Genomic DNA, 27547 nt, shown 5'->3' on the forward strand with positions numbered 1-27547 from the left:
TCTGTCTCTCTGTATGTCTCTCTGTCTGTCTCTCTGTCTGTCTCTGTCTCTCTGTCTCTCTGTCTGTCTCTCTGTCTCTGTCGACCTCTGGGAGGAACTCGTCCCTCAGAGCCGCCCTCAGCCAGAGGTGGGAATTCCACATTCCATGTCCCTTTAAAGGACCGACAACTCCCGACTGCACACACCGTTGACAACTCTATCATTACATGCGCTTGTAGGTGTTGTGTGTAATCCGGTGAGCGCATTGTGCTATGAACCTGTCCCCTAGGTAGACTCAGCCTAAAACGAGTAGCTGGTGTGATGTGTAAACGTCGCCACTGGGGAGACAAAGGCGGCCGGGCGTGCTGCTGGCTACGGGACTGCGAGGCTCTGGATCTCGATGCAAGTTCACGGTGCTCGGTGAGAGTCCTCGAGGTCGCCGCTTTGTCGCCGGCAAGACGACAGCGCCCCCCGGTGGGAGACGGCGTGGCCACAGCCCCGCAGAGCCACGCCGAGAGACGCGCACAGCGCGACTTTGTGCGAGTCTCTGGGTCTCTGTGCGAGTCTCTGGGTCTATGTGCGAGTCTCTGGGTCTTTGTGCGAGTCTCTGAGTCTATGTGCGAGTCTCTGGGTCTATGTGCGAGTCTCTGGGTCTATGTGCGAGTCTCTGGGTCTATGGGCGAGTCTCTGGGTCTCTGCGCGAGTCTCTGGGTCTATGTGCGAGTCTCTGGGTCTATGTGCGAGTCTCTGGGTCTATGTGCGAGTCTCTGTGCGAGTCTCTGGGTCTATGTGCGAGTCTCTGTGCGAGTCTCTGGGTCTGTGCGCGAGTCTCTGGGTCTATGTGCGAGTCTCTGGGTCTATGCACGAGTCTCTGGGTCTATGCGCGAGTCTCTGGGTCTATGTGCGAGTCTCTGTGTCTATGTGCGAGTCTCTGGGTCTCTATGCGAGTCTCTGGGTCTCTGTGCGAGTCTCTGGGTCTATGCGCGAGTCTCTGGGTCTATGCGCGAGTCTCTGGGTCTATGTGCGAGTCTCTGGGTCTATGTGCGAGTCTCTGGGTCTATGTGCGAGTCTCTGGGTCTATGTGCGAGTTCATGGGTCTATGCGCGAGTCTCTGGGTCTATGCGCGAGTCTCTGGGTGTATGTGCGAGTCTCTGTGTCTATGTGCGAGTCTCTGTGTCTATGTGCGAGTCTCTGGGTCTATGTGCGAGTCTCTGGGTCTATGCGCGAGTCTCTGGGTCTATGCGCGAGTCTCTGGGTCTATGCGCGAGTCTCTGGGTCTATGCGCGAGTCTCTGTGTCTATGTGCGAGTCTCTGTGTCTATGTGCGAGTCTCTGTGTCTCTGTGCGAGTCTCTGGGTCTATGCGCGAGTCTCTGGGTCTATGTGCGAGTCTCTGGGTCTATGTGCGAGTCTTTGGGTCTCTGTGCGAGTCTCTGGGTCTATGCGCGAGTCTCTGGGTCTATGCGCGAGTCTCTGGGTCTATGTGCGAGTCTCTGGGTCTATGTGCGAGTCTTTGGTGCGAGTCTGGCTCTCAATGTGAATCTGTGGCTCCACCCAAGTCCGTGGCTCTCCGAGGGTCTATGGGTCTCTGTGCGAGTCTACGGAAGTCTATGGATCTCCCAGTTCATGGCTCTATGATGGTCTACGTGGGAGTCTAAGGATGCACGCGAATCTATGGATCCCCCACGTGACTCTATGGGTCTCTGCGCGAGTCGATGGTTTCTAGAGATCTCCGTGTGACTCTATGGGTCTCTGTGCGAGTCGATGGTTTCTAGAGATATCCGTGTGACTCTATGGGTCTCTGTGCGAGTCGATGGTTTCTAGAGCTCTCCGTGTGACTCTATGGGTCTCTGTGCGAGTCCCATGCCTCTCCACGTGCGAGTCCACGCGTGGTGAGGTGGAGACCCCACGCAGAGCGCGCAGCAGAGAGCCACACCTCGACTCCCAAGACAGCCCCAACACCGCCACTCCACACAGACCCCCACCACTCCACACAGACCCCCACCACTCCACACAGACCCCCACCACCCCCACCACCACCCCCCCACCACTCCACACAGACCCCCACCACCACTCCACACAGACCACCCCCACCACCACCCCCACCACTCCCACCACCACCCCCACCACCACCACACAGACCCCCACCACCACTCCACACAGACCACCACCACCACCACTCCCACCACCACCACACAGACCACCACCCCCACCACCACTCCACACAGACCACCACCCCCACCACTACCACCATCACCACCACCACCACTCCACACAGACCCCCACCACTACCACCATCACCTCCACCACCACCACTCCACCACCACCCCCACCACCACCCCCACCACCACCACACAGACCACCACCCCCACCACCACCACACAGACCACCACCACCACCACCCCCACCACTCCCACCACCACCCCCACCACCACCACACAGACCACCACCCCCACTACCCCCACGCGTGAAGCGGTCCCCCACGAGGCTCCACGTGGACCGCGGGGAAAGTCCCACCGCTCGAGTCGGAGTCGCGCGCGTGGCCTTCAAACAACAAAATCTGGCGCCAGCCCTCGCCCGTGTATTTATTTATTTATTATTGCGACGTCTCCCGCAGCGTCGCGGCACGCAGAGCCGCGTCTGTGAACGCGCTGCGATCGTGGCCCTGTGCCGGGGACAACTCCCCCTGAGAATAATTCACGATTTGTGTGACCCCCCTTAGGGCTTCGTGCCTCCACTCCTCACTTTTGTTTACTGCTCATCATCGAGTTTTACTCTTCTGGGGAGGATTCTTTTCTCACATTTTACTTCATCCAAGTTGCTACACAGTTGGGATTTAGCCCCCCCCCCCTAAAAACCATGCGATTTCTGCGTGCTGTATAATCATTGCAGAGATGCCACTCGCAGCGAATGACGCTGCAGCGTCTACACAACTTATTATAACGTCACGTGCGTCGTCATGTACGAATATAATCTATGGATGTGAATGGGAATCTGTGGGGTCGTCACTTCTCGCCAAGACCGTGAGGCTGGCTTGGGTGGGAGGGGACGGGGGGGGGAATTGATACAGCAGTGGACCGATCATGGCCCACTGTTAATGACGGTGATGAGGACGTCACAGCTGATTATACTACGCCGATGACGTCACGGCCACGATTATGACGCTGCCACTGGGCAGCGTCATAATCGCGGCCGTGACGTCATCGGCACAGGGACAGCTCCCCCCCACTCCCCCCCCACTCCCCCCCCACTCCCCCCCCCACTCCCCCCCCCACTCCCCCACCCTCCCACCTCCCCCCATATATGAATAAGTCAATGAAATGTGAGCACGTGGCGGACCAGACGAAGGGAGTCGTGGTAGCGGGTGCAGCCCCCAGCCCGCAGGCCATGGTGTGGATGCGTCGTTGCCCCTGGCAACGGCGCATCCACACCATGGATGCACACCGGGTCCGAGCAAGAACATCTCTACTGGACTGTGTGGTGACGGCACCGTGGATGCGAGCCCACGTTGTTAGCACCAGGAGCTACTCAGAGCCGGATGACGGTTCTAGTAGACCCTAGGCACTTCTGTTTCGTCGGCCTTCAGTGATGACTTTCTACGGTCGGCGCTGCTGCTGCTGCTGCTGCTCGCCCGTGTCACTACCACCGCTCCTGTCACTCGCTCGAATAGTGCGAACCACACCGCTTCAAGATGCCATTGCTCATTTTGCAGTGACAAAATATCGAAAAGTTCGTCTCTGGTGTAAATTTCTACTCTCACCTTATGACAAAAAAAAACGATTAAGATTGACATGACTCATGCCTCTTCGTATATAAACTGTTGCATATCCTTGTGCTGTATAGATATATATATTATTATTCAAGAAGATATCTCGGAAAAAAATGTTGTTGTATCATACAAACAAGAACAAAAACCACGGTCAGTCTTGATTTGGAGCTTTCGTGACTGCAGGAATCCATACTCGTTGATTATTTCGGTAAAATCACGTGGGAATAAAGAGAATTAAATAAAACAAATCACGACAGCAAGAAAACATGCTGAAGTAGGCGAGATAGCTGCCGTGGCAAGATCTGTTTAGAGTTAGGAGCAGTGACAGAGGCTGATGTGAGTGTAAATGTGGTCGGTGTTACCTTGTTGTCGCGGCATCTCTACTACCGACCACACTCACATCAGCCTCTGCCACTGCTCCTAACTCTAAACAGATCTTGCCACGGCAGCTATCTCGCCTACTTCTGCACGCTTTCTTGCTGTGGCTGTCCCGTCCTGATGAAGACTGATTTGTGTCGCGATCGAAACGTCGTGATTCATTTCATTTCATTTCTACCCCACGTGACTTTACCTAAAAAATTTTTTTTACACGGTCAAATTTATTTCTGTCCGCCTAAGGTGCAGCGTCTACTGCGGCCTCTTGGACAACACGGCCCTTGCAGCCAACTCCGCTAATGCAATCGACAGCCTTGAGTCGAATCTCACGCCTCGCTGAGAGCCACAATCCCAGACCATCGTGTGGCTCGGGGATTTTTTTTTTAAATAAAATAAAATTCCCCACCCCAAAACAAAAGCCGTCTTGCATCACGACGATGTTCGTCGGGAGGGGGTGGGGTTCACTTTAGGGAAAGCGTGCGGCGGTTTCTCGGAAATATCGCGCGAGCAGGGGCAAATACATTCCGTGCTCACGGGGGCGCGCCGTGGATGAACGCCTTAAAGCCCAGTGCACAGCGCTGGGATCGCTGCGTTTTCCTCCAGGCTTTTATTGCAGCTGTCGTCCACACGAAGTTGTGGCGCCCGGTTCTTCAGAGCGGAGAACGACGGATTGCTTTAGAACTGCGTGTTTGTGTTTAGTTTGTGGCCCTTCCCCCCCCCCGATTAGCAGCACGGTTGGCTGACGAACGCTGGTGCGACAGAAGTTCAACGCTGTGCACATTCACACACACGCGCGCGCGCACGTGACGGTCAAACTTTGCTGGGAGCCACGGCGAGCTTCGAGAACAAGATGCTGGGCAGCAGCAGCAGCAGCACCCCGCGGCTGCTTCTGCTGCTTCTGTTGCCTGCAGTTGTGGCAGGTCAGTGCACACCGCGGTCGCGCTTTGAATACCAGCCCAGAGAGTTGATTACCAGCCCAGAGAGTTGAATACCAACCCATAGAGTTGAATACCAGCCCAGAGAGTTGATTACCAACCCATAGAGTTGAATACCAGCCCAGAGAGTTGATTACCAACCCATAGAGTTGAATGCGAGGCCGGGCAGTGAGTTGGAGTCTGGGTTCAACTCCACGCCCCGTCCACGTGCTGCTGCTGCACTTGATGTGAGCATGAGAGTGTAATCCACAGGACATGTGAGCATGAGAGTGTAATCCAAGGGAGATGTGAGCATGAGAGTGTAATCCAAATGACATGTGAGCATGAGAGTGTAATCCAAAGGACATGTGAGCATGAGAGTGTAATCCAAGGGAGATGTGAGCATCAGAGTGTAATCTAAAGGGCATGTGAGAGATTTAAGAGAGAGGCATAGAGAGGGACACAGAGAGTCGGAAATAACAGCTGACATAGGAATTTAGGATGGAAACATGACAATCAGTTAAGATTTTACCTGGTTAATAACGTCCTCAGCATGAGAAGTCTTTATGTTGTCTTGTGTTGTCTGTGTGTTGTCTCTGCTTGTGTGTCTGCCTTTGTGTCTGTGCTTGGATCTGTGTCTCTGTGCTGTCTCTGCCTGTGTGTGGGTCTTGGTGCTTCCGAATGTTTGCTGCCGTGCTCCACTTTGCTCTATGAATACCTCATGCTAATATGTCCCGTTGTCTCCCAGCCTTGCCTTCTCGTGCTAATATGTCCCATTGTCTCTCAGCCTTGCCTTCTCTGCCTATTTAAGGCGACTTCACTGTGTGCTTGTGCCTGTGCTGGTCCGCTCTACTTGAATGTCTATGTGTGTGTGTGCCGTCTGTATCTTAAATGTCATACTTAACTTGCAATTTAGCAATCTTTGAAATAACGTAATCAACCAGGCTATGCGTTAATTGTGTTTTGACCGACCGTCTGTGTTTCTTTATATGGTTTCCAAATTCTGCTAAACTCTGTCTGGTATGCTTCTCTCTCTGTGTCCCCTATTGTGTCGGTGTTAGTTCCCCCTACTTGGGTGTCTGTATATACATCTGGGGTTATGTGTATCCCCTCTCTCGTAAATGTAGCTCTTCTGTACCTGATGATGGCTGCTTGTGTTGCAACCGAAACGTCGTACGCTATTGTTATTTTATTATTTCTTATGTATACGTGACTTTACCGAAAAAAACACAAAGATTAACGTCCTTCCAATTATTGTTCAGTTTGTACCCATCTTCTCCGTTGAAGTTGTGTCTGTGTTTATGTATCTGGATGGCTTCATGAACAAATCTCTGAAGGTTGTGGCAGCAGCTACGTTCGGGATAGGAACCGACATGTCTCGGACCACATCCATGAACACGAGGCGGATCTGGAACACGGTAGGACCAATACCTCTGCCGTTGCTGATCATTGTTTGAACGCTGTGGACTCACACGAAATAGATTTTTTCAACTAAAACTGCAGATGTTCTGAATGTTATATTGAAATTCTCTTATAATGATAAAATATTAAAAGTAATTATAACTATAAAAAAATAATACTTGAAACTTTGTAGCAGAACGAAGAAAAATGTAGAGTACAATTATAACAATCACAGATTCATTCCAGAGAATGGAAAGCCCTGGTAGAATCATTAGAATCTAAATGTTTAATAACAATCATTAACATTTTTTACAAAATTCATGCTTCTCCATTCTCCCATGGAGTGGTGATAGTGGTGGTAGTGGTGGTGGTAGTGGTGGTAGTGGTGATAGTGGTGGTGGTGGTAGTGGTGATAGTGATGGTGGTGGTAGTGGTCGTGGTATCAACCGCTGAGATGACGAGGTGCTGCCGTCACGGCTTGTGGCCAGGTCGCCCCCTCTGAACGAGAGCTCAGAGCCCAGTCACTTTCACCTGGTTACATCAACTAACACACCAACATGAACGGCTGATTGCGGATTTTGTTGTTGTTGTTGCTGCTGTTGTTGCTGTTGTTGTTGTTGCTGCTGCTGTTGTTGTTGCTGTTGTTATTGCTGCTGTTATTGTTGCTGTTGTTGTTGTTGCTGCTGCTGTTGTTGTTACTGTTGTTGTTGCTGCTGCTGTTGTTGTTGTTGCTGCTGCTGCACACTCGGCTAACGCGATGCCGTCCCTTCCGTCACCAGCAAGCGACCACCTATCGCAGTCGGAGCTCACCAGACTCTACAACACCAGGGTCACTTACGTGGAGTGCTGGAAGAGACCCTTCGCGGCCAACATCCCACACGCCGGCATCGTGTGCGTCCGGCAGTGCACGAGATCCTCGGGGACGCGTCCGTGGACACGTCCCCGTGTCGCCTCGTCTCATTCTTCCTTCTGTCTGAGCGACCTGACGACCCACCCCGTGTCCCCTACGCTCACGGCCTCTCTCCTTCCTGTCCCCTTCTCGCTCCTCTTCAATGGAACCAACACCCCCCTCCTCCCCCTGTAGCACTCAGGGCAATCGCCTTCACTGTCGCAACAACAACATCAACAACAACATCAACAACAACACCAACAACATCAACAACAACAACAACACCAACAACACCAACAACACCAACAACATCAACAACAACAACACCAACAACAACATCAACAAGCTGCAGCTTCCGTTCCTCCCTTTACACCACCGACAGTCTCTTCTCGCCTAGCCCAGCATCATCATCAACATCATCCTGCTGATACTGCTGATACTGCCTAACTCCCAGCTACGACCAAATCTACACAACCCCTACCACAACCCCTACCACTATCACTACCCCTATCACTACCCCTATCACCACCCCAACCCCTACCACTATCACCTCCCCTAACCCTATCTCTAACCCTATCACTACCCCTATCACTACCACAACCCTTATCACTATCTCTACCACTACCCCTATCACTATCCCTATCACCACCCCAACCCCTATCACTACCCCTATCGCTATCACTACCCATATCACTACCCCAACCCCTACCACTACCCCAACCCCTATCACTACCCCAACCCCTATCACTACCCCAACCCCTACCCCTATCACTACCACTACCCCAACCCCGTACCCCAACCCCTATCACTACCCCAACCCCTACCACTACCCCTATCGCTACCCCTACCACTACCCCAACCCCTACCACTACCCCAACCCCTATCACTACCCCAACCCCTACCACTACCCCTATCACTACCCCTACCACTACCCCTACCCCAACCCCTATCACTACCCCTACAAATACCCTTAACCTCTCCCTAACCTCTCCCATCTGTTCGCCTGTCACCTTGACTACACCACCACCACTTATAATAACAACCCCATATACTTAGCTCTTTCGGTAAAGTCACGTTGAAGGGAAACAATAAAATAATAATATATATAAAACAATAAAAATTCTCACGACGTTTCGACCATAACACAAACGGTCGTCATCAGGTGTGTCGGTTTGCATTACTTTATTTATTTTTCAAACGGTGTATTTATTTATAAAAAAAAACGTCAGCGCCACGCGCAGCGATTTAGCAGTTTATTTAGAAGGACGAGTCCATCTATGTTCTGAAAAGAGAAAGGGGGAGACGAAAAATTAATGTATGCTGTCTGAAAGCCACTGTAAGCGTGAACAATCAATTAAGACCTGAAATGGTTTATAAAATCTTTACAATGATTGCTAAGGCAGAATCCATCTTCTCGGTTGAAATTGTCTCTGTGCTTGTATAATTTCAACCGAGAAGATGGATTCTGGCTTAGCAATCATTGGAAAGATTTGATTAACCATTTCAGGTCTTAATTGATTGTTCACGCTTACAGTGGCTTTCAGACAGCATACATTAATTTTTCGTCTCCCCCTTCCTCTTTTCAGAACATAGATGGAAAGTCCTTGTAAATAAAATGCCAAATCACTGCGCGTGGCACTGACGTTTTTTATAAATAAATAAACGTTTAAAAATAAATAAATTTACGCAAATAACAACCCCATTACATTTTAGTATCTCAACCACTATCATGTCACGTACAATTTGTTTAAATGTAATTGCTGCAAATGACCTTACTATATACATCTATATATATAAGACGAGCTTGACTACCCGGCTTCGCCCGGTACTTGGATTCTTGTCTTGGATTAATTCACGGCCTACGCGGAGGGTGGGGGTGGGGGACGCGTGACGTCAGCAGGCACACTGCGTGACTCTGCCGCGTGCGAGTGACATCACAGATGTGACGTCACCGCTCACTTGCCGTGCAAAATATATCCATTATTGCGCACTGCCCTGCCCCCCGCAAGATACAAAAGTCTATTTTTATACTTTTTGCATTGTGTACAGTCTGGAAACTACCCACATGCCACATTTCAAGTTTGTAGCATGTCGGGAAGTATGCTAAACATTTCGAACAGATACACATCATCACAAATTTCCCTTTTTTATATATATATGTAGATATACGATAAAACTGCATCTCGTAAACGCTGAACATTGCCAACCAACACAGCGTGGGCGTCTCGTGGCGATCACGTGACGCGCGCCTCTCCCCTTCTCCATCCTGCCCAGGGTCACGACGGAGAACGGAGGACAGTGGTTGATCCACAAAGGGAAGAAATACGCATCGGATTCTTCCTGGCAAACAGTCGTGGTTGACCCCAAGCACATGAGCGGCCAGTGGAATGTGGTGGTACGTAGTGCACGCCACGACACAGCATCATCATCATCATCATTATTATTTCTATCAAAGTGTATTTGTTGTTATCAGTCTCCTTGCACTGTTCACCTATTGGCGTTGTTGCCCGGGCCAGCACCGGTGCAGAGACGAGGCCACACAGGAGGCTGCCTCTGGCGTTGGCCAATCAGTTCCAAGGACGATGCATGGCACTGTCATCAAAGCGTGTTCGTTTGCATGGCTTATCACGAGCGTGATGTGTGCTTCGTGTTAGACTTGGTGATGCCTTGCGGTCGCTTCTGTGTCCGTTCCGTGTTTGGACATCTTAACACGACCCCGGATCATTTGCTGGAAAGGGGCACCGGCAAAAATGGTCCAATCGATATTTGACCATACTTCACCCCGCCGGTCAGTGCGGGTTGGTGAAGGAAGCAGAGCGATTGAGAGGCGCGCTAGAAGCCACAGACGAACGGGGGGCTCGGAGAGAAGCGGCGCTGCTAACAATCGCCTAAGCTCTGGCGGTCCTACATTTGGATGCTTGGGTCCACTCTGAAGCCCATCGATTCGGAGCAGGGAAGCTGCAGGCTGCTGCTGTCGTTGTTGCGACGGCGACGACGCGGAGGCGACTGCCCGACAGGGAGCGAGCGAGGTGGCTGTCAGCGGCCACGACGGCCGCTCGCTACGAGCGGCAGGAGCGAGCGGCGCCCCCTCGAGCGCTTCGCCGACTCTCATTGCTGCCCCCACCCCCCCCACCCACCCACCCACCCCCATCCCAATCCCCTGCCCTGCCCCTTACCGCTGCAGCCATCGTCTGGCTCTACGGCTTACCCCGGAGTGACCGTGGGAGACCTCGTGCGGCACGGTGGTCACTCCTACAACGTCTTCTCCAGCAACTGCCTGCATGCCGCCAACGACATGAAGAGATATGCCACGAGCAACGACTGCGGGGGGCTGTTCTAGTGGGGGGGAGCGCTGTTCTAGTGGAAGGCCCCCCACCCCGCTGTTCTAGTGGAGGGCCCCCCACCCCGCTGTTCTAGTGGGGCCACCCCGGCGACCATAAACCCCCCGCGTGCCCGGAGAGAGGCGCCATTTTGGTCGCCCCCAGCGTCGAGGCGGCAGCAAAATCCTTCAGCCGGGCAGAGGCGTCCAGATGAGCACCCCCACCCCACCAGCACTCATTGAAGAGCCGCTCCCGCACAGGGCACTGGAGCAGCAGCGGCAAAAGCAGCAGCAGCAAAAGAGTAGAGAGCAGTAGGCGTGGTAGAAGCAGTCGCAGTAGACGCAGTAGTAGTAGTAGAAGCAGTAGTAGCAGCAGAAGCGGTAGCAGCAGGAGTAGTAGACGCAGTAGTTAGCATCAGTAGTAGCAGGAGGAGGAGTAGCAGCAATAGCACCAAAAGCAGTCACAGAAGCAGTAGCAGGAGAATCAAGAGCAGCAGTCGCAGCAGGAGTAGCAGCAGCAGTGGCAGTGGCAACAGCAGGAGAATCAGGAGCAGCAGCGGTAGCGGCACAATTCGGTGGCTATTGGCTGCTTAAGGAAATGAGAACCGGCGAGGTGTCCACTGTCTGGTCAGGGCCCGTGCCTCGGTGGTGCGGTGCCTCTCCAAACACAGACGCTCGACGTATTCCCCGTGATCTTAAGAGCCGCCAGCAATGTGTTCTAAACCCCTCCACCACCTGACGACCTTCGTTTTTGTTGCGGCTACGCACGTACTCATGTGACGGATGGATTTGGTTGGGCCGCGTAAGGTGGTGGTGGAGGAGATTCCTAACGACAACGCAAAAATTGGGTGCAAACGTAATTGCGATGCAGTGGTTCAAAAGCCCTCTCAAAATGTATCGGGCAGTCCTCGGGTTACGAACCTAATTCGATCCTGAGACTCCGTTCGTAAGTCGGGACGGTTCGTAAGTCCCTCCCTGTCAATCATCCTCCGTTCCCAACTCTTTCCACGTTTGTATTTCTCCCTCAAATCCCTTCAATTTCCCTGCCTCTAATCAATCCCCTTTCGGGCCCCGTTAAGTATCACTCATTCCCCATCATGGCTATCACTCATTCATTCCCAATTCATTCATGGGGCTTGCGGTTGAGAAATGGAACAAACTTCCCCTCCACATTAAACCGTCACCTTCGCTCACCAGCTTCCACTCCTTACTCAACACTCCCAGTTCCCAAGCTCACCCGACGACCCCCATAATCTCCCCCACACGAACATCAACGTGACTCTACGTATCCTCATTATACAGCTATCACTCCATTCCCCTTTCGTTCAATCCACTCGTCATCATTTGCTGGCAACAATTTCGCTTTCTCCGAATCCACGCATCATCATCATCATCACCACCGATTTGGCCCCCATTGCTTCCTCTCGTCTATTTCATTCACCGCATCTCCACCATTACATTCCCATGCCGTACCGTTGTTCAGTCTCTGTTAAGCGCCTTGGTTAAGAAGGCGCGATATAAAAGATGAACATCAATCGGAGGCGCTTGCTTTTACTTTCCGATTATCCGCGCCACGCGGTGTCCACCACGTCAGCTGAGAATCGTCGGAAGTGATTCAATCTCTAGGCATGTATACAGCAAACCCCCCCAGCCCATCGCACCGGTTGCCTTCTTGAAAATAGTCGCAATCGGCAGATCCGTGATCCGAACACTCGGAGGCATTGTGGGTGCCAAACGAGGGCTCTGGTTCACGGTTTGTAATGCGACACGCAACCCCTCCGTCGTGTGTTATGTTGTGACCCTTAAATCAGGGGGTTGGCAAGCCGAAAATGACAAGAAGAGACGAAAAAAATCGAATTCGGTAACGAACACAAAAGTTTATAAATCCCTATTTCTAGAGCCGCAACGTGACGTGGTGGATACGAGATGGAGGTCATTGATGAATGCAGTCGATCATCGATTATCCGGCTGCTTACAACATTATCCGGCAAACCGCTCCAACGATTGTAACCAGTCCGGCGATCGGCACGGCGTGCGTGACGAAGTCGCTACGCTTGATTTCAGTGTTAAGTATTTTATACATTATACAGTACATACAACTTAAACAATGAAAATGCTGCATATATAGACATTTTCATGACTACCTTATTCTGCTCGTGAGTAGATTTTAGAATTATGCATGAATCAATAAATAATTAATCAAGTGCTGCGATGTGCGTGAGTGAACATGCGCTCAACACCGCCACCGAATACTACCAACAGCACCGTCCGTATCCCCTGCATTTCTCTTACGTCTGAGAGAGCGCCATCTAGTGGGCGCCAATGGGTAACTGCACGAGCACTATCACGTTACCGGTATCCAATCCTGAGCGGGGATTATATCTGGGCCAAGGGGGCGGAGTCACAGAGGAGTCACAGAGAACGTTCGGGAGCCATCGGGAAGGTTCCACGAGGGGGGCGTGGCTAGAGGCAGGGGAGGACACGTGGTCGGTGTGGGAAGCCGCGAGTCCGGACTGCGTCGCTGCTCAGCCTCACCTCGCCATCGACCGCGTGGCGGATCCCCAGCGAAGCTCCCCTCACCTCCCCGGGCATGCCGCCAGGCAGCGGCGTGATCGGAGAGAGAGGGAGGCGAACCTCGAGAGTGGGACGGAGAGAACGCCTCGTCCAGGGCAGTGATGGAGAAGGGAAATACCGGAGGGAGAAGGAGCGGAGCTGTGCGGAAATTGAGTCAATAAAAGACAGCATTCAAGAGTCGTCGTGCAAGTCGTTTATTACACATACAGATGTATGTAGCTGTGCCTTAATGTGCTTAACAACAATAGTGCGTTGTAGTGAGTAGCCCGTCACACGCTAGACTCACGTTATAGTGAGTAGTCCGTCACACACTAGACTCACGTTATAGTGAGTAGTCCGTCACACACTAGACTCACGTTATAGTGAGTAGTCCGTCACACACTAGACTCACGTTATAGTGAGTAGTCTGTCACACGCTAGACTCACGTTGTAGTGAGTAGTCCGTCACACACTAGACTCACGTTATAGTGAGTAGTCCTTCACACGCTAGACTCACGTTGTAGTGAGTAGTCTGTCACACGCTAGACTCACGTTATAGTGAGTAGTCCGTCACACACTAGACTCACGTTATAGTGAGTAGTCTGTCACACACTAGACTCACGTTATAGTGAGTAGTCTGTCACACACTAGACTCAGGTTATAGTGAGTAGTCTGTCACACACTAGACTCACGTTATAGTGAGTAGTCCGTCACACACAAGAGTCACGTTATAGTGAGTAGTCCGTCACACACTAGACTCACGTTATAGTGAGTAGTCTGTCACACACTATACTCACGTTATAGTGAGTAGTCCGTCACACACTAGACTCACGTTATAGTGAGTAGTCTGTCACACACTAGACTCACGTTGTAGTGAGTAGTCCGTCACACGCTAGACTCACGTTATAGTGAGTAGTCCGTCACACGCTCGACTCACGTTATAGTAAGTAGCCCGTCACACACAAGACTCACGTTATAGTGAGTAGTCCTTCACACGCTAGACTCACGTTATAGTGAGTAGTCTGTCACACACTAGATACATGTTATAGTGAGTAGTCCTTCACACGCTAGACTCACGCTATAGTAAGTAGTCCGTCACACGCTAGACTCACGTTATAGTGAGTAGTCTGTCACACACTAGACTCACGTTATAGTGAGTAGTCTGTCACACACTAGACTCACGTTATAGTGAGTAGCCCGTCACACACTAGACTCACGTTATAGTGAGTAGTCTGTCACACACTAGACTCACGTTATAGTGAGTAGTCCATCACACACTAGACTCACGTTATAGTGAGTAGTCCGTCACACGCTAGACTCACGTTATAGTGAGTAGTCCATTACACACTAGACTCACGTTATAGTGAGTAGTCTGTCACACGCTAGACTCAAGTTATAGTGAGTAGTCCATCACACACTAGACTCACGTTATAGTGAGTAGTCTGTCACACGCTAGACTCACGTTATAGTAAGTAGCCCGTCACACACTAGACTCACGTTATAGAGAGTAGTCTGTCACATGCTAGACTCACGTTATAGTAAGTAGTCTGTCACACGCTAGACTCACGTTATAGTGAGTAGTCTGTCACACACTAGATACATGTTATAGTGAGTAGTCCTTCACACGCTAGACTCACGTTATAGTAAGTAGTCCGTCACACGCTAGACTCACGTTATAGTGAGTAGTCTGTCACACACTAGACTCACGTTATAGTGAGTAGTCTGTCACACACTAGACTCACGTTATAGTGAGTAGTCTGTCACACACTAGACTCACGTTATAGTGAGTAGCCCGTCACACACTAGACTCACGTTATAGTGAGTAGTCTGTCACACACTAGACTCACGTTATAGTGAGTAGTCTGTCACACGCTAGACTCACGTTATAGTGAGTAGTCTGTCACACACTAGACTCACGTTATAGTGAGTAGTCCTTCACACACTAGATACATGTTATAGTGAGTAGTCTGTCACACGCTAGACTCACGTTATAGTGAGTAGTCCGTCACACGCTAGACTCACGTTATAGTGAGTAGACCGTCACACACTAGACTCACGTTATAGTGAGTAGTCCGTCACACGCTAGACTCACGTTATAGTAAGTAGCCCGTCACACCCTAGACTCACGTTATAGTGAGTAGTCTGTCACATGCTAGACTCACGTTATAGTGAGTAGTCTGTCACACACTAGACTCACGTTATAGTGAGTAGTCTGTCACACGCTAGACTCACGTTATAGTGAGTAGTCTGTCACACGCTAGACTCACGTTATAGTAAGTAGCCCGTCACACGCTAGATTCACGTTATAGTGAGTAGTCTGTCACACACTATACTCACGTTATAGTGAGTAGTCTGTCACACACTAGACTCACGTTATAGTGAGTAGCCCGTCAAACGCTAGACTCACGTTATAGTGAGTAGTCTGTCACACACTAGACTCACGTTATAGTGAGTAGTCCGTCACACGCTAGACTCACGTTATAGTGAGTAGTCTGTCTCACGCTAGACTCACGTTATAGTGAGTAGTCCGTCACACGCTAGACTCACGTTATAGTGAGTAGTCCGTCACACGCTAGACTCACGTTGTAGTGAGTAGTCTGTCACACACTAGACTCACGTTGTAGTGAGTAGTCCTTCACACACTAGACTCACGTTATAGTGAGTAGCCCGTCACACGCTAGACTCACGTTATAGTGAGTAGTCCTTCACACGCTAGACTCACGTTATAGTGAGTAGTCCATCACACGCTAGACTCACGTTATAGTGTGTAGTCCATCACACGCTAGACTCACGTAGTGAGTAGTCCGTCACACACTAGACTCACGTTGTAGTGAGTAGTCTGTCACACCCTAGACTCACGTTATAGTGAGTAGTCTGTCACACACTAGACTCACGTTATAGTGAGTAGTCCTTCACACGCTAGACTCACGTTATAGTGAGTAGTCCTTCACACGCTAGACTCACGTTATAGTGAGTAGTCTGTCACACACTAGACTCACGTTATAGTGAGTAGTCCTTCACAGGCTAGACCCACGTTATAGTGAGTAGTCCGTCATACCCTAGACTCACGTTATAGTGAGTAGTCTGTCACACACTAGACTCACGTTATAGTGAGTAGTCCTTCACACGCTAGACTCACGTTATAGTGAGTAGTCTGTCACACACTAGACTCACGTTATAGTGAGTAGTCCTTCACACGCTAGACTCACCGGCGACCCGAGTTCGACTCCCACTCACGGCCAACACCAGTGACGAGTATCTGCACCGCCCCTGGGCCTCCCCTGGATAGACTCGGCCTCAAATGAGTACCTGCATGGTTCAGCGGTGTGCATTTAAACCTTGGCGTGTGAACCTGGGTCTAATCCGGCACGTTGTGTCCACATGACTTGCTGTGACCCGTGCAGTTGACAAATCGTTCAGTGCCTTAATATGGGGGGGGGGGGGGTGGGGGGGCGATTCAATTGGTGATGTTTCGGGCGAAGGCCCTACAATGGAGTGAGATGAGAGGGAAAAAAAGAGAGGAGAGAGCGTGGAGGAAAGTAGAGTGAGGTGAGAGGTAGTGGAGTGAGTGGAGGGGAGTAGAGTTAGATGAGAGGTAGGGGAGTGAGTGGAGGGGAGTAGAGTGAGGTGAGAGGTAGGGGAGTGAGTGGAGGGGAGTAGAGTGAGATGAGAGGTAGTGGAGTGAGTGGAGGGGAGTAGAGTGAGGTGAGAGGTAGGGGAGTGAGTGGAGGGGAGTAGAGTGAGATGAGAGGTAGTGGAGTGAGTGGAGGGGAGTCGAGTGAGATGAGAGGGAGGGGAGTGAGTGGAGGGGAGTTCTATTTTTTAACTTGGTATCTCGGTTTGATGTTGTGATTGAACTGAGGAAGTGGTGGTGGAAGTTGTGGTCCGGTCCTGTCCTTTGGGTTTGAGCCTTCTCGTGAGAAAGTCAAGTTCTTCTTAACCCCAACCAGAAACTACACCAACCGCATACACTCACAAAAATCCTGAACCGAGCTCTGTGGGTGTGAGAAATGTCGATTTTTTTTTAATCAAAAGAAAAAATTGGACCTGATATTTTCCACGGACACAAAAATTGCTTCAAGTCGCCCTTTGTCACGCAATAAATTAACCCGACTCCATCTGACAGCTACACCAGATTCAGCCCCCACAGAGCGAACACAGCAACAGATAATAACCTTTATGAGACCTCCTTTGCCAGAAACAAGATATAGGAATAGATTTTACCCTTTTAACTGGCACAAAAACTGACACCTTTATTCAAGGCATCATGTTTGCAATAACCACAACACAAGCAGTCAAAATGCAAACAAAAAAGACAACTCTGATAATACGCCTTTTGGCGTCTTCTGGTCCAACACCAATGGAGACTAAGCTCTAAGAAAAGCTGTCTCGGGTGTGGACCAATCAAATTCAAGGACAGTGCCATTATTATTATCAGAGTTGTCTTTTTTGTTTGCATTTTGACTGCTTGTGTTGTGGTTATAGCAAACATGATGCCTTGAATAAAGGTGTCAGTTTTTGTGCCAGTTAAAAGGGTAAAACCTATTCCTAGATAATAACCTGTACTCTTTGGTTATTTCGGTAAAGTCACGAAGGTAGAAAACAACAATAATAGATCACGACGTTTCGATCGCAGCAACAAGCGACCGTCTTCAGGTGAGAGAATCAGACTGCTGTGGACGAGGCATTGGCACGAGAGGGGGAAGGGAGAGGGGGGTTGCCGCATCGGGCAAGAGGGTGGGGCCAGCGATGGTGAGGAACTCGTGAGCATGAGAGTGCAGTCTAAGAGGAAGGGCGTTATCAATTAACCAGGTAAAGTATACTCTTTGGTTCTATTCGGTAAAGTAACGTAGGTAAAAATAAAATAACATAAATCACGACGTTTCGTCCACAACACAAGTGGCCTTCATCAGGTGAAGGGACCGCTGTCCGGACTGTCCTCTGTCCTCTGGACAGACCGGTCCCTTCACCTGATGAAGACCACTTGTGTTGTGGCCGAAACGTCGTGATTTTTGTTTCAAATCTAGAAAGGAAGGACGTTATTAACCAGGTAAAGTCTTAACTGACTGTGATGTTTCCATCCTACCTTCTTGTGTCAGCTGTTATTTCCGACTCTCTGTGTGTCTCTCTCTCTGTGCCTCTCTCTTAGATGTCTCCCCGAGTGACTCAAGTGCTGCTACAGAGTCCCACTTTCTAGCCCCCCTTCTCTCTCCCCCCTACAGCCGATAGTTAGTCTACGTGCAGTGTTAGTCTACGGGTTAAACGTAGTGCTATGTCCTTAGCCAATCGTGGCCCAGCATGGCTCAAAAACTCAACAAATGATTGTGAATATTTCAAATGATTGTGAATATTCCAAATGATTGTGAATATTTCAAATGATTGTGAATATTTCAAATGATTGTGAATATTTCATTTACCTTGTGGCTACCAACCTTAAGATCGACGACTTTCTTGAGGTTTTTTTTCGTGTGGTCATTTTTCAAGAAACAGTTTCAGTTCGTGCATCACCATCGGTACTTTTCCCGAGTTATGGGGAATCACCGTTCCATTCCACAGCCCCCCCCCCCCTCTCTCACTCGCCCCCCCCCCCCCCTCAACATCTCCTCCCATATATTTAGAGCGATTGGGGATCATTCCACTCATCGCCTGTCCCGCTAGAGGCGTCAGGCACACACCCCCTTCGCTGGTGCGTGCACCTTCACACAAAGGTCCTCCATTACTTGAGTTGGGCAGGCAGAGCGAGTGGCACCATGGACCACGCTGGCTTGCTGGATCCCGTCTTGACGACGCTGCTGCTGCTGCTGCTGATGCCTCTCAGGTGAGACCGATCTTAAATAGGCGCCACGGTGGCTATGAGATGTTAGCTGGCTCGCCTGCTATACACGAGGTCGTGGGTTCGATCCTGACCCTGACGCCTGTTGTATATTTGGAGGTTGCATGTGCGTCTGCGTCTCATCATCATCATCATTGTGGCCTTGAGATGTTAACTACCTTGCCTGGTATACAGGAGGTTGTGAGTTCGATTCCAACCCGGATGCCTGCCGTACATTTGGAGTTTTCGTGCCACGCATTTAAGAATATCTGGCTGCTATAAATGTCCACGTGATGACGAGCCACTTCGTTGCGCTATCATTTGAGATAGCCAGGTCGCTTCTGAAACAAAAGCTACATAGCTCAGTTGGCCTTACACCTGGCACAATAAAAATGTCGCAGTGGTGAGCGCTCTGCACTGTGAAGCTGGTTTATACCAGGGTTCGATTCCTGGCCACGGATGACGTCAATTGGCGACTGATAATCAATCCTATCTTCCAGCGTGGTGAAGTATGGTTGAACAGCCCTCACAATCAACGTGGCGCGCGGAGACCTTATCCGGCAGTGGATTCACAAAGAGAACTGTAAATTAAATTTAGATTTAAAGCTTTCGTGACTGCAAGGATTCATCTTCTTTGGTTCTTTCGGTAAAGTCACGTAGAATGAGAATAAAATAATAAAATAAAACAAAAAAATCTCGCGACGTTTCGGCCACAACACAAGTGGCCTTCTTCAGGTGACAGGAACCAAATCTGTCGGGACGACAGAGCTACAATGAACGCTGCTAAGATTCGCAGCGTCTTTTAAGCTGGTTGAGAGAACCAATGTGCCTCTCTTCTCTCAACCAGCTTAACCTAGCGTTCATTGGAGCTCTGTCATCCCGACAGTTTTGTTCCTTCACCTTAATTCCTCTCACACAGCTTAAAGGCCGTGGTCTGAGCTTGCCTCTGTTTCACTCCAGCGCAGTCCTCGAGACAGTCTGCTCCCTTCACCTGATGAAGGCCGCTTGTGTTGTGGCCGAAACGTCGTGATTTTTGGTTGTTTTATTTTTTTACCTACGTGGTGACTTTACCGAATAGAACCAAAGAGTGTGGATCCTTGCGGTCACGAAAGCTTCAAATCTGGAAGCATCCACTTTCTCCACTGCTGACGGCTGGCTGACATTTCCTCCCCACGTGTCCCACACATTGCTACTGGGCTGCCTCCAGGTGTCTCTCTCAGGACGCCGCTGTTAGCACAGTTCATGGCCACCAGGGACACGCTCGGCGTGCTCTCTTTTGAGTGCACCGTAAACAAAAAAAAGATTTTAAGGAAGCCAATGTTCTGGCGTTACGTTGCCCCGGCCATCCCAACTGAGAGAATGCACAACCCTTGCCTCGACACTGGGAATTCTCGCTCTCGCCAGACACTAAGCGTGGCATTTGCACCACCGCCACCACCAGCACCACCGCCACCACCAGCACCACCACACAGATGATGCGCGTGTGTGGTCGATTGGCCAGGGCCGACAAGTGACGGTCGCTGGGGCATGCCACGTTGCCCCCTTCACTCGCCAGTGACCGCTAATCCCTCAATGTGACGTCGTAGCGGTCGCCATCGCCTCTCCTGCAGCAGCCAAGACGACGATGCCCACCACCACCACCACGGCGGCGGGCCAAGGGACTCCGGTCCCAGCAGTGCGGAGCTGATGCAGAGCCAGACGTTCACGGACATGGAGAAGCTCATGAAGGACTTCCGCAGGTACAACAGCATGATCCGACCCAACTTCCGAGGTGAGTGCGAGAAGAATATAAAGAGCTGAAGTTTTGATTTAAAGCTGGTCGTGACTGCAGGGATTCATATTCTTGGTTCTTTCGGTAAAGTCACCACCACGTAGAAGGGAAACGATAAAATAATAATGAAGATATAAAACAATACAATTGTCACGACGTTTCGACTGCAACACAAGCAATCATCATCAGGTGTGAAACCACAGCAAGAAAATTTGAAAAAAGTGGCGGGTTTTTTTTAACGTTAGCACCACGGAGAGCGATTTGGCAGATGGACTCGTCCATCTGAATAACTTCCAAATCGCTCTCCGTGGTGTTAACGTTAAAAATAAAAACGCCACTTTTTTCAAATGTTATTGCTGTGGTTTTCACACCTGATGATGATTGCTTCTTGTGTTGCAGTCGAAACGTCGTGGGAATTTTATTGTTTTATATCTTTATTATTTTATTGTTTCCCTTATACGTGGTGACTTTACCGAAAGAACCAAGAATATAAAGAGCTGAAGGTTATGGCCCTACGATTGCCTCCTCCTCCTCCACTAGAGGGAGTACTGCAGAGTACCGGAAGTACAGGACCAATCCGTGTGAAAGACAATGCATCGTCACACACTACCAGAGCGTGTTTTTTGTTTGCATGTTCACCACGAGTATGTGTGGTTAATGCAGACATGACTCCTTGCAAACGCTTTCAGTTTGGTGTTTTAACATATTGAAACACGCTTCATTGGTTCTTTCGGTAAAGTCACGTAGAATGAGAATAAAATAATACATTGATAAAATAAAATAACACAATAATATTCTCACGACGTTTCGGCCACAACACAAGCGGCCTTCATCAGGTGAAGGGGACGAGACTGTCTGGAGGACAGCGAAAGAACCAAAGAAGATGAATCCTTGCAGTCACGAAAGCTTTAAATCGAAATCTTGAAACATGTTTTATTGCCAGAAAGGGTAAAACCTATTCTCATATTTTGACGGCGGCAAGGGAGGTCCCACGGTGTAGCTGCTCACCCCGAGCTCTCAATGTCGTGAGAGTGGCGTTGTCTTTGTGCTGTTCGCCTTTTGGCGCTGCCCTCTGGTCTAGCGCCGTTCGTGAGACGAGGCTCTAAAGGAAGATGTCTCTGCTGTGGACCAATCAGTGTCGAAGACAATGCATCATCACACGCTACCAGAGCGTGTGATTTGTTTGCATATTCACCACAAGTACGTGCGGTTAAAGTAGACATGATTATATTCTTTCTTAGCTCTTTCGGTAAAGTCACGTTGAAGAGAAACAATAAAATAATAAAATATATATAACAATAAAAATTATCACGACGTTTCGACCATAACACAAACGGTCATCATCAGATTTTATATATATATATTTTATTATGTTATTGTTTCCCTTCAACGTGACTTTACCGAAAGAGCTAAGAATATGAATTACTGCAGTTACGAAAGCTTTAAAGCAGACATGATTACACGCAAACGCTTTCAGTTTGGTATTTTTTATTGCCAGAAAGGCTAAAGGCTATTCTCATACAGGAAGTCCTCGTTTGACGTGCTAGATGCGTTCCTGAAGCATCTCTGTGTGTGGTGGTGGTGGTGTAAACGCCATTGTTTGTACGTACACGTGCGTCACAACTCGGACGCGTTCACATCCCCGACGACTTCTTTGTCTCCGGCAGGCGCGGTTCGGCCACTAGGGGGCGTTGGGGGGCGCTGCCTCACCAAGTAGCTGGAGATGAGAAGTGATTTGTTCCAATAATAAAAGACTTTTCATACTCTTTGGTTCTATTCGGTAAAGTCACCACGTAGGTGAAAAAAAAATAAAACGACAAAATCACGACGTTTCGGCCACAACACAAGCGGCCTTCATCAGGTGAAGGGATCAGGCTGTCTCGAGGACAGCGCTGGAGTGAAACACAGCCACGCTCAGACCGCGACCTTTAAGCTGTGTGCGAGGAAACGAGGTGCCTTGACAAAGGAATTAGCATAAAAAATTAGCATTTGATTGGCCGACTTAGCATGATGAACGGTGTAGAGGTGGTGTACATGCGGGTGAACATGCCGGTTGGCGAGGGGGGGGAGGGGGAGTTTACCTATTGATGGTGTGAAAAGGGATTTTTAAAGAGCTGCGACCACTACTATAAAAAAATGTCGTTGTTTAACATTTTTTTAAAATTGTATAATGATTCTTTCAACGTGAATTGCCTAATGGAGATAACATTTGAAGGCGTTCACATTAGAAACCGCTGCGACGCCGCAGTCTGATTTGTGCATCGGGGACGTGTCGGGGTGGCTGTGAAGGCGTCCGAGTGAGACATTTCCCTTCAGTCACTGCAGGTAGCTTCGCATTGTAGCCACGCCGCTGGAGACCCATTCAGGGCGGTGAAGAAGGCGCCCATGGCTGTAATGAGACGATGTCACAACGCGAGGTTTCACTGTGCAAGTCCAGCAGCTCACGGCCTACACGCTCCAGAAGGAAACTAAAGCAATGCCTATGGCAGCAGGTGTTGTGGTGTGGATTGGAGGGGTCATGGGGATAGCGTTGGAGTGCTTTGTCGTTTTGTTTAGTATTGTTTATAAATGCCTCGCCGTTGGTAGATAAGACTGTTGCATCACTTTCGTGGGGCGTCCAATGACATGACGAGGTTTTCCTTTATTCATAATCTTAGCTCTTTCGGTAAAGTCACGTTGAAGGGAAACAATAAAATAATAAAATATATATTAAACAATAAAAATTATCACGACGTTTCGACCATAACACAAACGGTCGTCATCGTGATAATTTTTATTGTTTTATAGATATTTTATTATTTTATTGTTTCCCTTCAACGTGACTTTACCGAAAGAGCTAAGAATATGAATTACTGCCGTCACGAAAGCTTTAAATCAGAGGTTTTCCTGAATCAGAACACCGTCTTATCAGAGGTCACTCACAACAGCACCACCTCGTGGAAATGTCACGAGCCGCCATTGGTTAACATTGTGACCTCCTTTGAGAACAATTTGTCACGCTTATTAAAAATCAATGCCTATACCCCTGGGCTTTCCCGAACTTGCTCACACACCTGTGAAACAAGGGGCCTGCTGACAGTGGTGACGGGGCCGTTGAATCGTTTTCTCATGTGCGTCATTATCGGTTGATCTCTCCCTCTTTAAACACGGAGTAGTGGTAGCGATAGGAGGCCTTCGTGACCAATATTAACCATGGGAGGGTTTTTGTAAATATAAATGTGTCATTAAACCTGCCGCCGCCACCACCACCCGACACAGCCAATTAGTAAGAGGTTTGTCACGTACGCAAAACGTGTTGGAGAGTAAACCCCCTACAACATTTACAATTCTAGTGTAGTGTATAGTGTAGTGTATTATGTAGTATACTAGTACAACACTAATCGATTTTGTGTGTTGGAGAGTAAACCCCCTACAACATTTACAATTCTAGTGTATAGTGTAGTGTATTGTGTAGTATACTAGTACAACACTAATCGATTTTGTGTGTTGGAGAGTAAACCCCCTACAACATTTACAATTCTAGTGTAGTGTATAGTGTAGTGTATTATGTAGTATACTAGTACAACACTAATCGATTTTGTGTGTTGGAGAGTAAACCCCCTACAACATTTACAATTCTAGTGTAGTGTATAGTGTAGTGTATTGTGTAGTATACTAGTACAACACTAATCGATTTTGTGTGTTGGAGAGTAAACCCCCTACAACATTTACAATTCTAGTGTAGTGTATAGTGTAGTGTATTGTGTAGTATACTAGTACAACACTAAACGATTTTGTGTGTTGGAGAGTAAACCCCCTACAACATTAACAATTCTAGTGTAGTGTATAGTGTAGTGTATTGTGTAGTATACTAGTACAACACTAATCGATTTTGTGTGTTGGAGAGTAAACCCCCTACAACATTTACAATTCTAGTGTAGTGTATAGTGTAGTGTATTGTGTAGTATACTAGTACAACACTAATCGATTTTGTGTGTTGGAGAGTAAACCCCCTACAACATTTACAATTCTAGTGTAGTGTATAGTGTAGTGTATAGTGTAGTATACTAGTACAACACTAATCGATTTTGTGTGTTGGAGAGTAAACCCCCTACAACATTTACAATTCTAGTGTAGTGTATAGTGTAGTGTATTGTGTAGTATACTAGTACAACACTAATCGATTTTGTGTGTTGGAGAGTAAACCCCCTACAACATTACAATTCTAGTGTAGTGTATAGTGTAGTGTATTGTGTAGTATACTAGTACAACACTAATCGATTTTGTGTGTTGGAGAGTAAACCCCCTACAACATTTACAATTCTAGTGTAGTGTATAGTGTAGTGTATTGTGTAGTATACTAGTACAACACTCATCGATTTTGTGTGTTGGAGAGTAAACCCCCTACAACATTTACAATTCTAGTGTAGTGTATAGTGTTGTGTATTGTGTAGTATACTAGTACAACACTAATCGATTTTGTGTGTTGGAGAGTAAACCCCCTACAACATTTACAATTATAGTGTAGTGTATATTGTAGTGTATTGTGTAGTATACTAGTACAACACTAATCGATTTTGTGTGTTGGAGAGTAAACCCTCTACAACATTTACAATTCTAGTGTAGTGTATAGTGTAGTGTATTGTGTAGTATACTAGTACAACACTAATCGATTTTGTGTGTTGGAGAGTAAACCCCCTACAACATTTACAATTCGAGTGTAGTGTATAGTGTAGTGTATTGTGTAGTATACTAGTACAACACTAAACGATTTTGTGTGTTGGAGAGTAAACCCCATACAACATTTACAATTCTAGTGTAGTGTATAGTGTAGTGTATTGTGTAGTATACTAGTACAACACTAATCGATTTTGTGTGTTGGAGAGTAAACCCCCTACAACATTTACAATTCTAGTGTAGTGTATAGTGTAGTGTATAGTGTAGTATACTAGTACAACACTAATCGATTTTGTGTGTTGGAGAGTAAACCCCCTACAACATTTACAATTCTAGTGTAGTGTATAGTGTAGTGTATTGTGTAGTATACTAGTACAACACTAAACGATTTTGTGTGTTGGAGAGTAAACCCCCTACAACATTTACAATTCTAGTGTAGTGTATTGTGTAGTGTATTGTGTAGTATACTAGTACAACACTAATAGATTTTGTGTGTTGGAGAGTAAACCCCCTTACAACATTTACAATTATAGTGTAGTGTATATTGTAGTGTATTGTGTATTATACTAGTACAACACTAATCATTTACAATTCGAGTACCGTGCCGTTGTGCAGGTAATTACAACAACAACAACAACCAGCAGCATCAGGTGGCAGCCCAGAATTGTGGAGGAATCCTCCTCCTCCTGTTTTGTATCGAACAGAGGGATAAATGTGATGTCGTCACTGTGAGCCAATCAGGTATAAAGACCAGAGGGTGGTTAATGTAGTCATATACATTACAATGGATGTTTAGTATTCATTAATTAATATAAAAACAATCTGCCAATTCATTTGTTTGCTTTCACTCACATAATGTTCGTCAGTTTTGGATTCTCTTAAAACTTTCCTGCGGCTGCCGGGGCTAACAAATGGCTCCACATCTGTTTTAGAATCAGGTTTAAGATTGCAGTGATGGTGTACACACATTTTTTTTATAGGTTTTGCCCTGGGCTATTTATAAACTACGAAACTATAAACTTTTTTTTATTTTACCAGGTAAAGCCCACTGAGCTATGTAGCTATTTTTGAGAAGCTATCTGGCCACAATAACTCAACAAAGTGGCTAATCATGTTGTGGAAATGTATAGCAGCAGCCAGGTACTCTAAACGCGCGATGTTCATTCTAAATGTAGAGGAAACAACCGGAGGACCCGGAAAAAAATCCATGTGACCACGGGGAGAGAGACGCACAAACTCCAAATATACAGCAGGGTCAGGATCGAACCCACGACCTCCTATATACCAGGCGAGGTAGTTAACATCTCCTAGCCACCGTGATGATGAGAGAGACACGCAAACTCCAAATATACAGCAGGGTCAGGATCGAACTCACGACCTCATATATACCAGGTGAGGTAGTTAACATCTCCTAGCCACCGTGATGATGAGAGAGACACGCAAACTCCAAATATACAGCAGGGTCAGGATCGAACCCACGACCTCCTATATACCAGGCGAGTTGGTGAACATCTCCTAGCCACCGTGATGATGAGAGAGACACGCAAACTCCAAATATACAGCAGGGTCAGGATCGAACCCACGACCTGTTGTATACCAGGCGAGGTGGTTAACATCTCCTAGCCACCGTAATGATGAGAGAGACACGCAAACTCCAAATATACAGCAGGGTCAGGATCGAACCCACGACCTCCTATATACCAGGCGAGGTGGTTAACATCTCCTAGCCACCGTAATGATGAGAGAGACACGCAAACTCCAAATATACAGCAGGGTCAGGATCGAACGCACGACCTCCTATATACCAGGCGAGGTAATTAACATCTCCTAGCCACCGTGATGATGAGAGAGACACGCAAACTCCTAATATACAGCAGGGTCAGGATCGAACCCACGACCTCCTATATACCAGGCGAGGTAGTTAACATCTCCTAGCCACCGTGATGATGAGAGAGACACGCAAACTCCAAATATACAGCAGGGTCAGGATCGAACCCACGACCTGCTGTATACCAGGCGAGGTGGTTAACATCTCCTAGCCACCGTGGCCTCCCTCATTGCAGCCCATGCCCCATCCAGGGCACTCCGTTCACCCAGTCTGGAGCTGCACC

General features: G+C 48.4%; 2 protein-coding genes across 2 annotated transcripts in view; one reads left to right on the forward strand and one right to left on the reverse strand.

The window, feature by feature from the left end:
* The window catches only part of LOC116957543 (uncharacterized), a 186384-nt gene that overhangs the window by 85992 nt on the left and 72845 nt on the right, over positions 1 to 27547 (reverse strand). The window lies entirely within an intron of this gene.
* Positions 4652 to 12848, forward strand: LOC116957552 (uncharacterized). Its single transcript, XM_076056515.1, has 5 exons — positions 4652 to 5041; positions 6373 to 6453; positions 7216 to 7327; positions 9600 to 9720; positions 10510 to 12848. The coding sequence occupies exons 1-5, from the start codon at positions 4972 to 4974 to the stop codon at positions 10663 to 10665; spliced, it is 540 nt and encodes a 179-aa protein (XP_075912630.1). The 5' UTR covers positions 4652 to 4971; the 3' UTR covers positions 10666 to 12848.

The sequence above is a fragment of the Petromyzon marinus genome, chromosome 76, assembly GCF_048934315.1.
Source record: "Petromyzon marinus isolate PM22_M1 ecotype Great Lakes invasive population chromosome 76, UKy_Petmar_22M1.pri1.0, whole genome shotgun sequence".
NCBI lineage: Eukaryota > Metazoa > Chordata > Hyperoartia > Petromyzontiformes > Petromyzontidae > Petromyzon > Petromyzon marinus.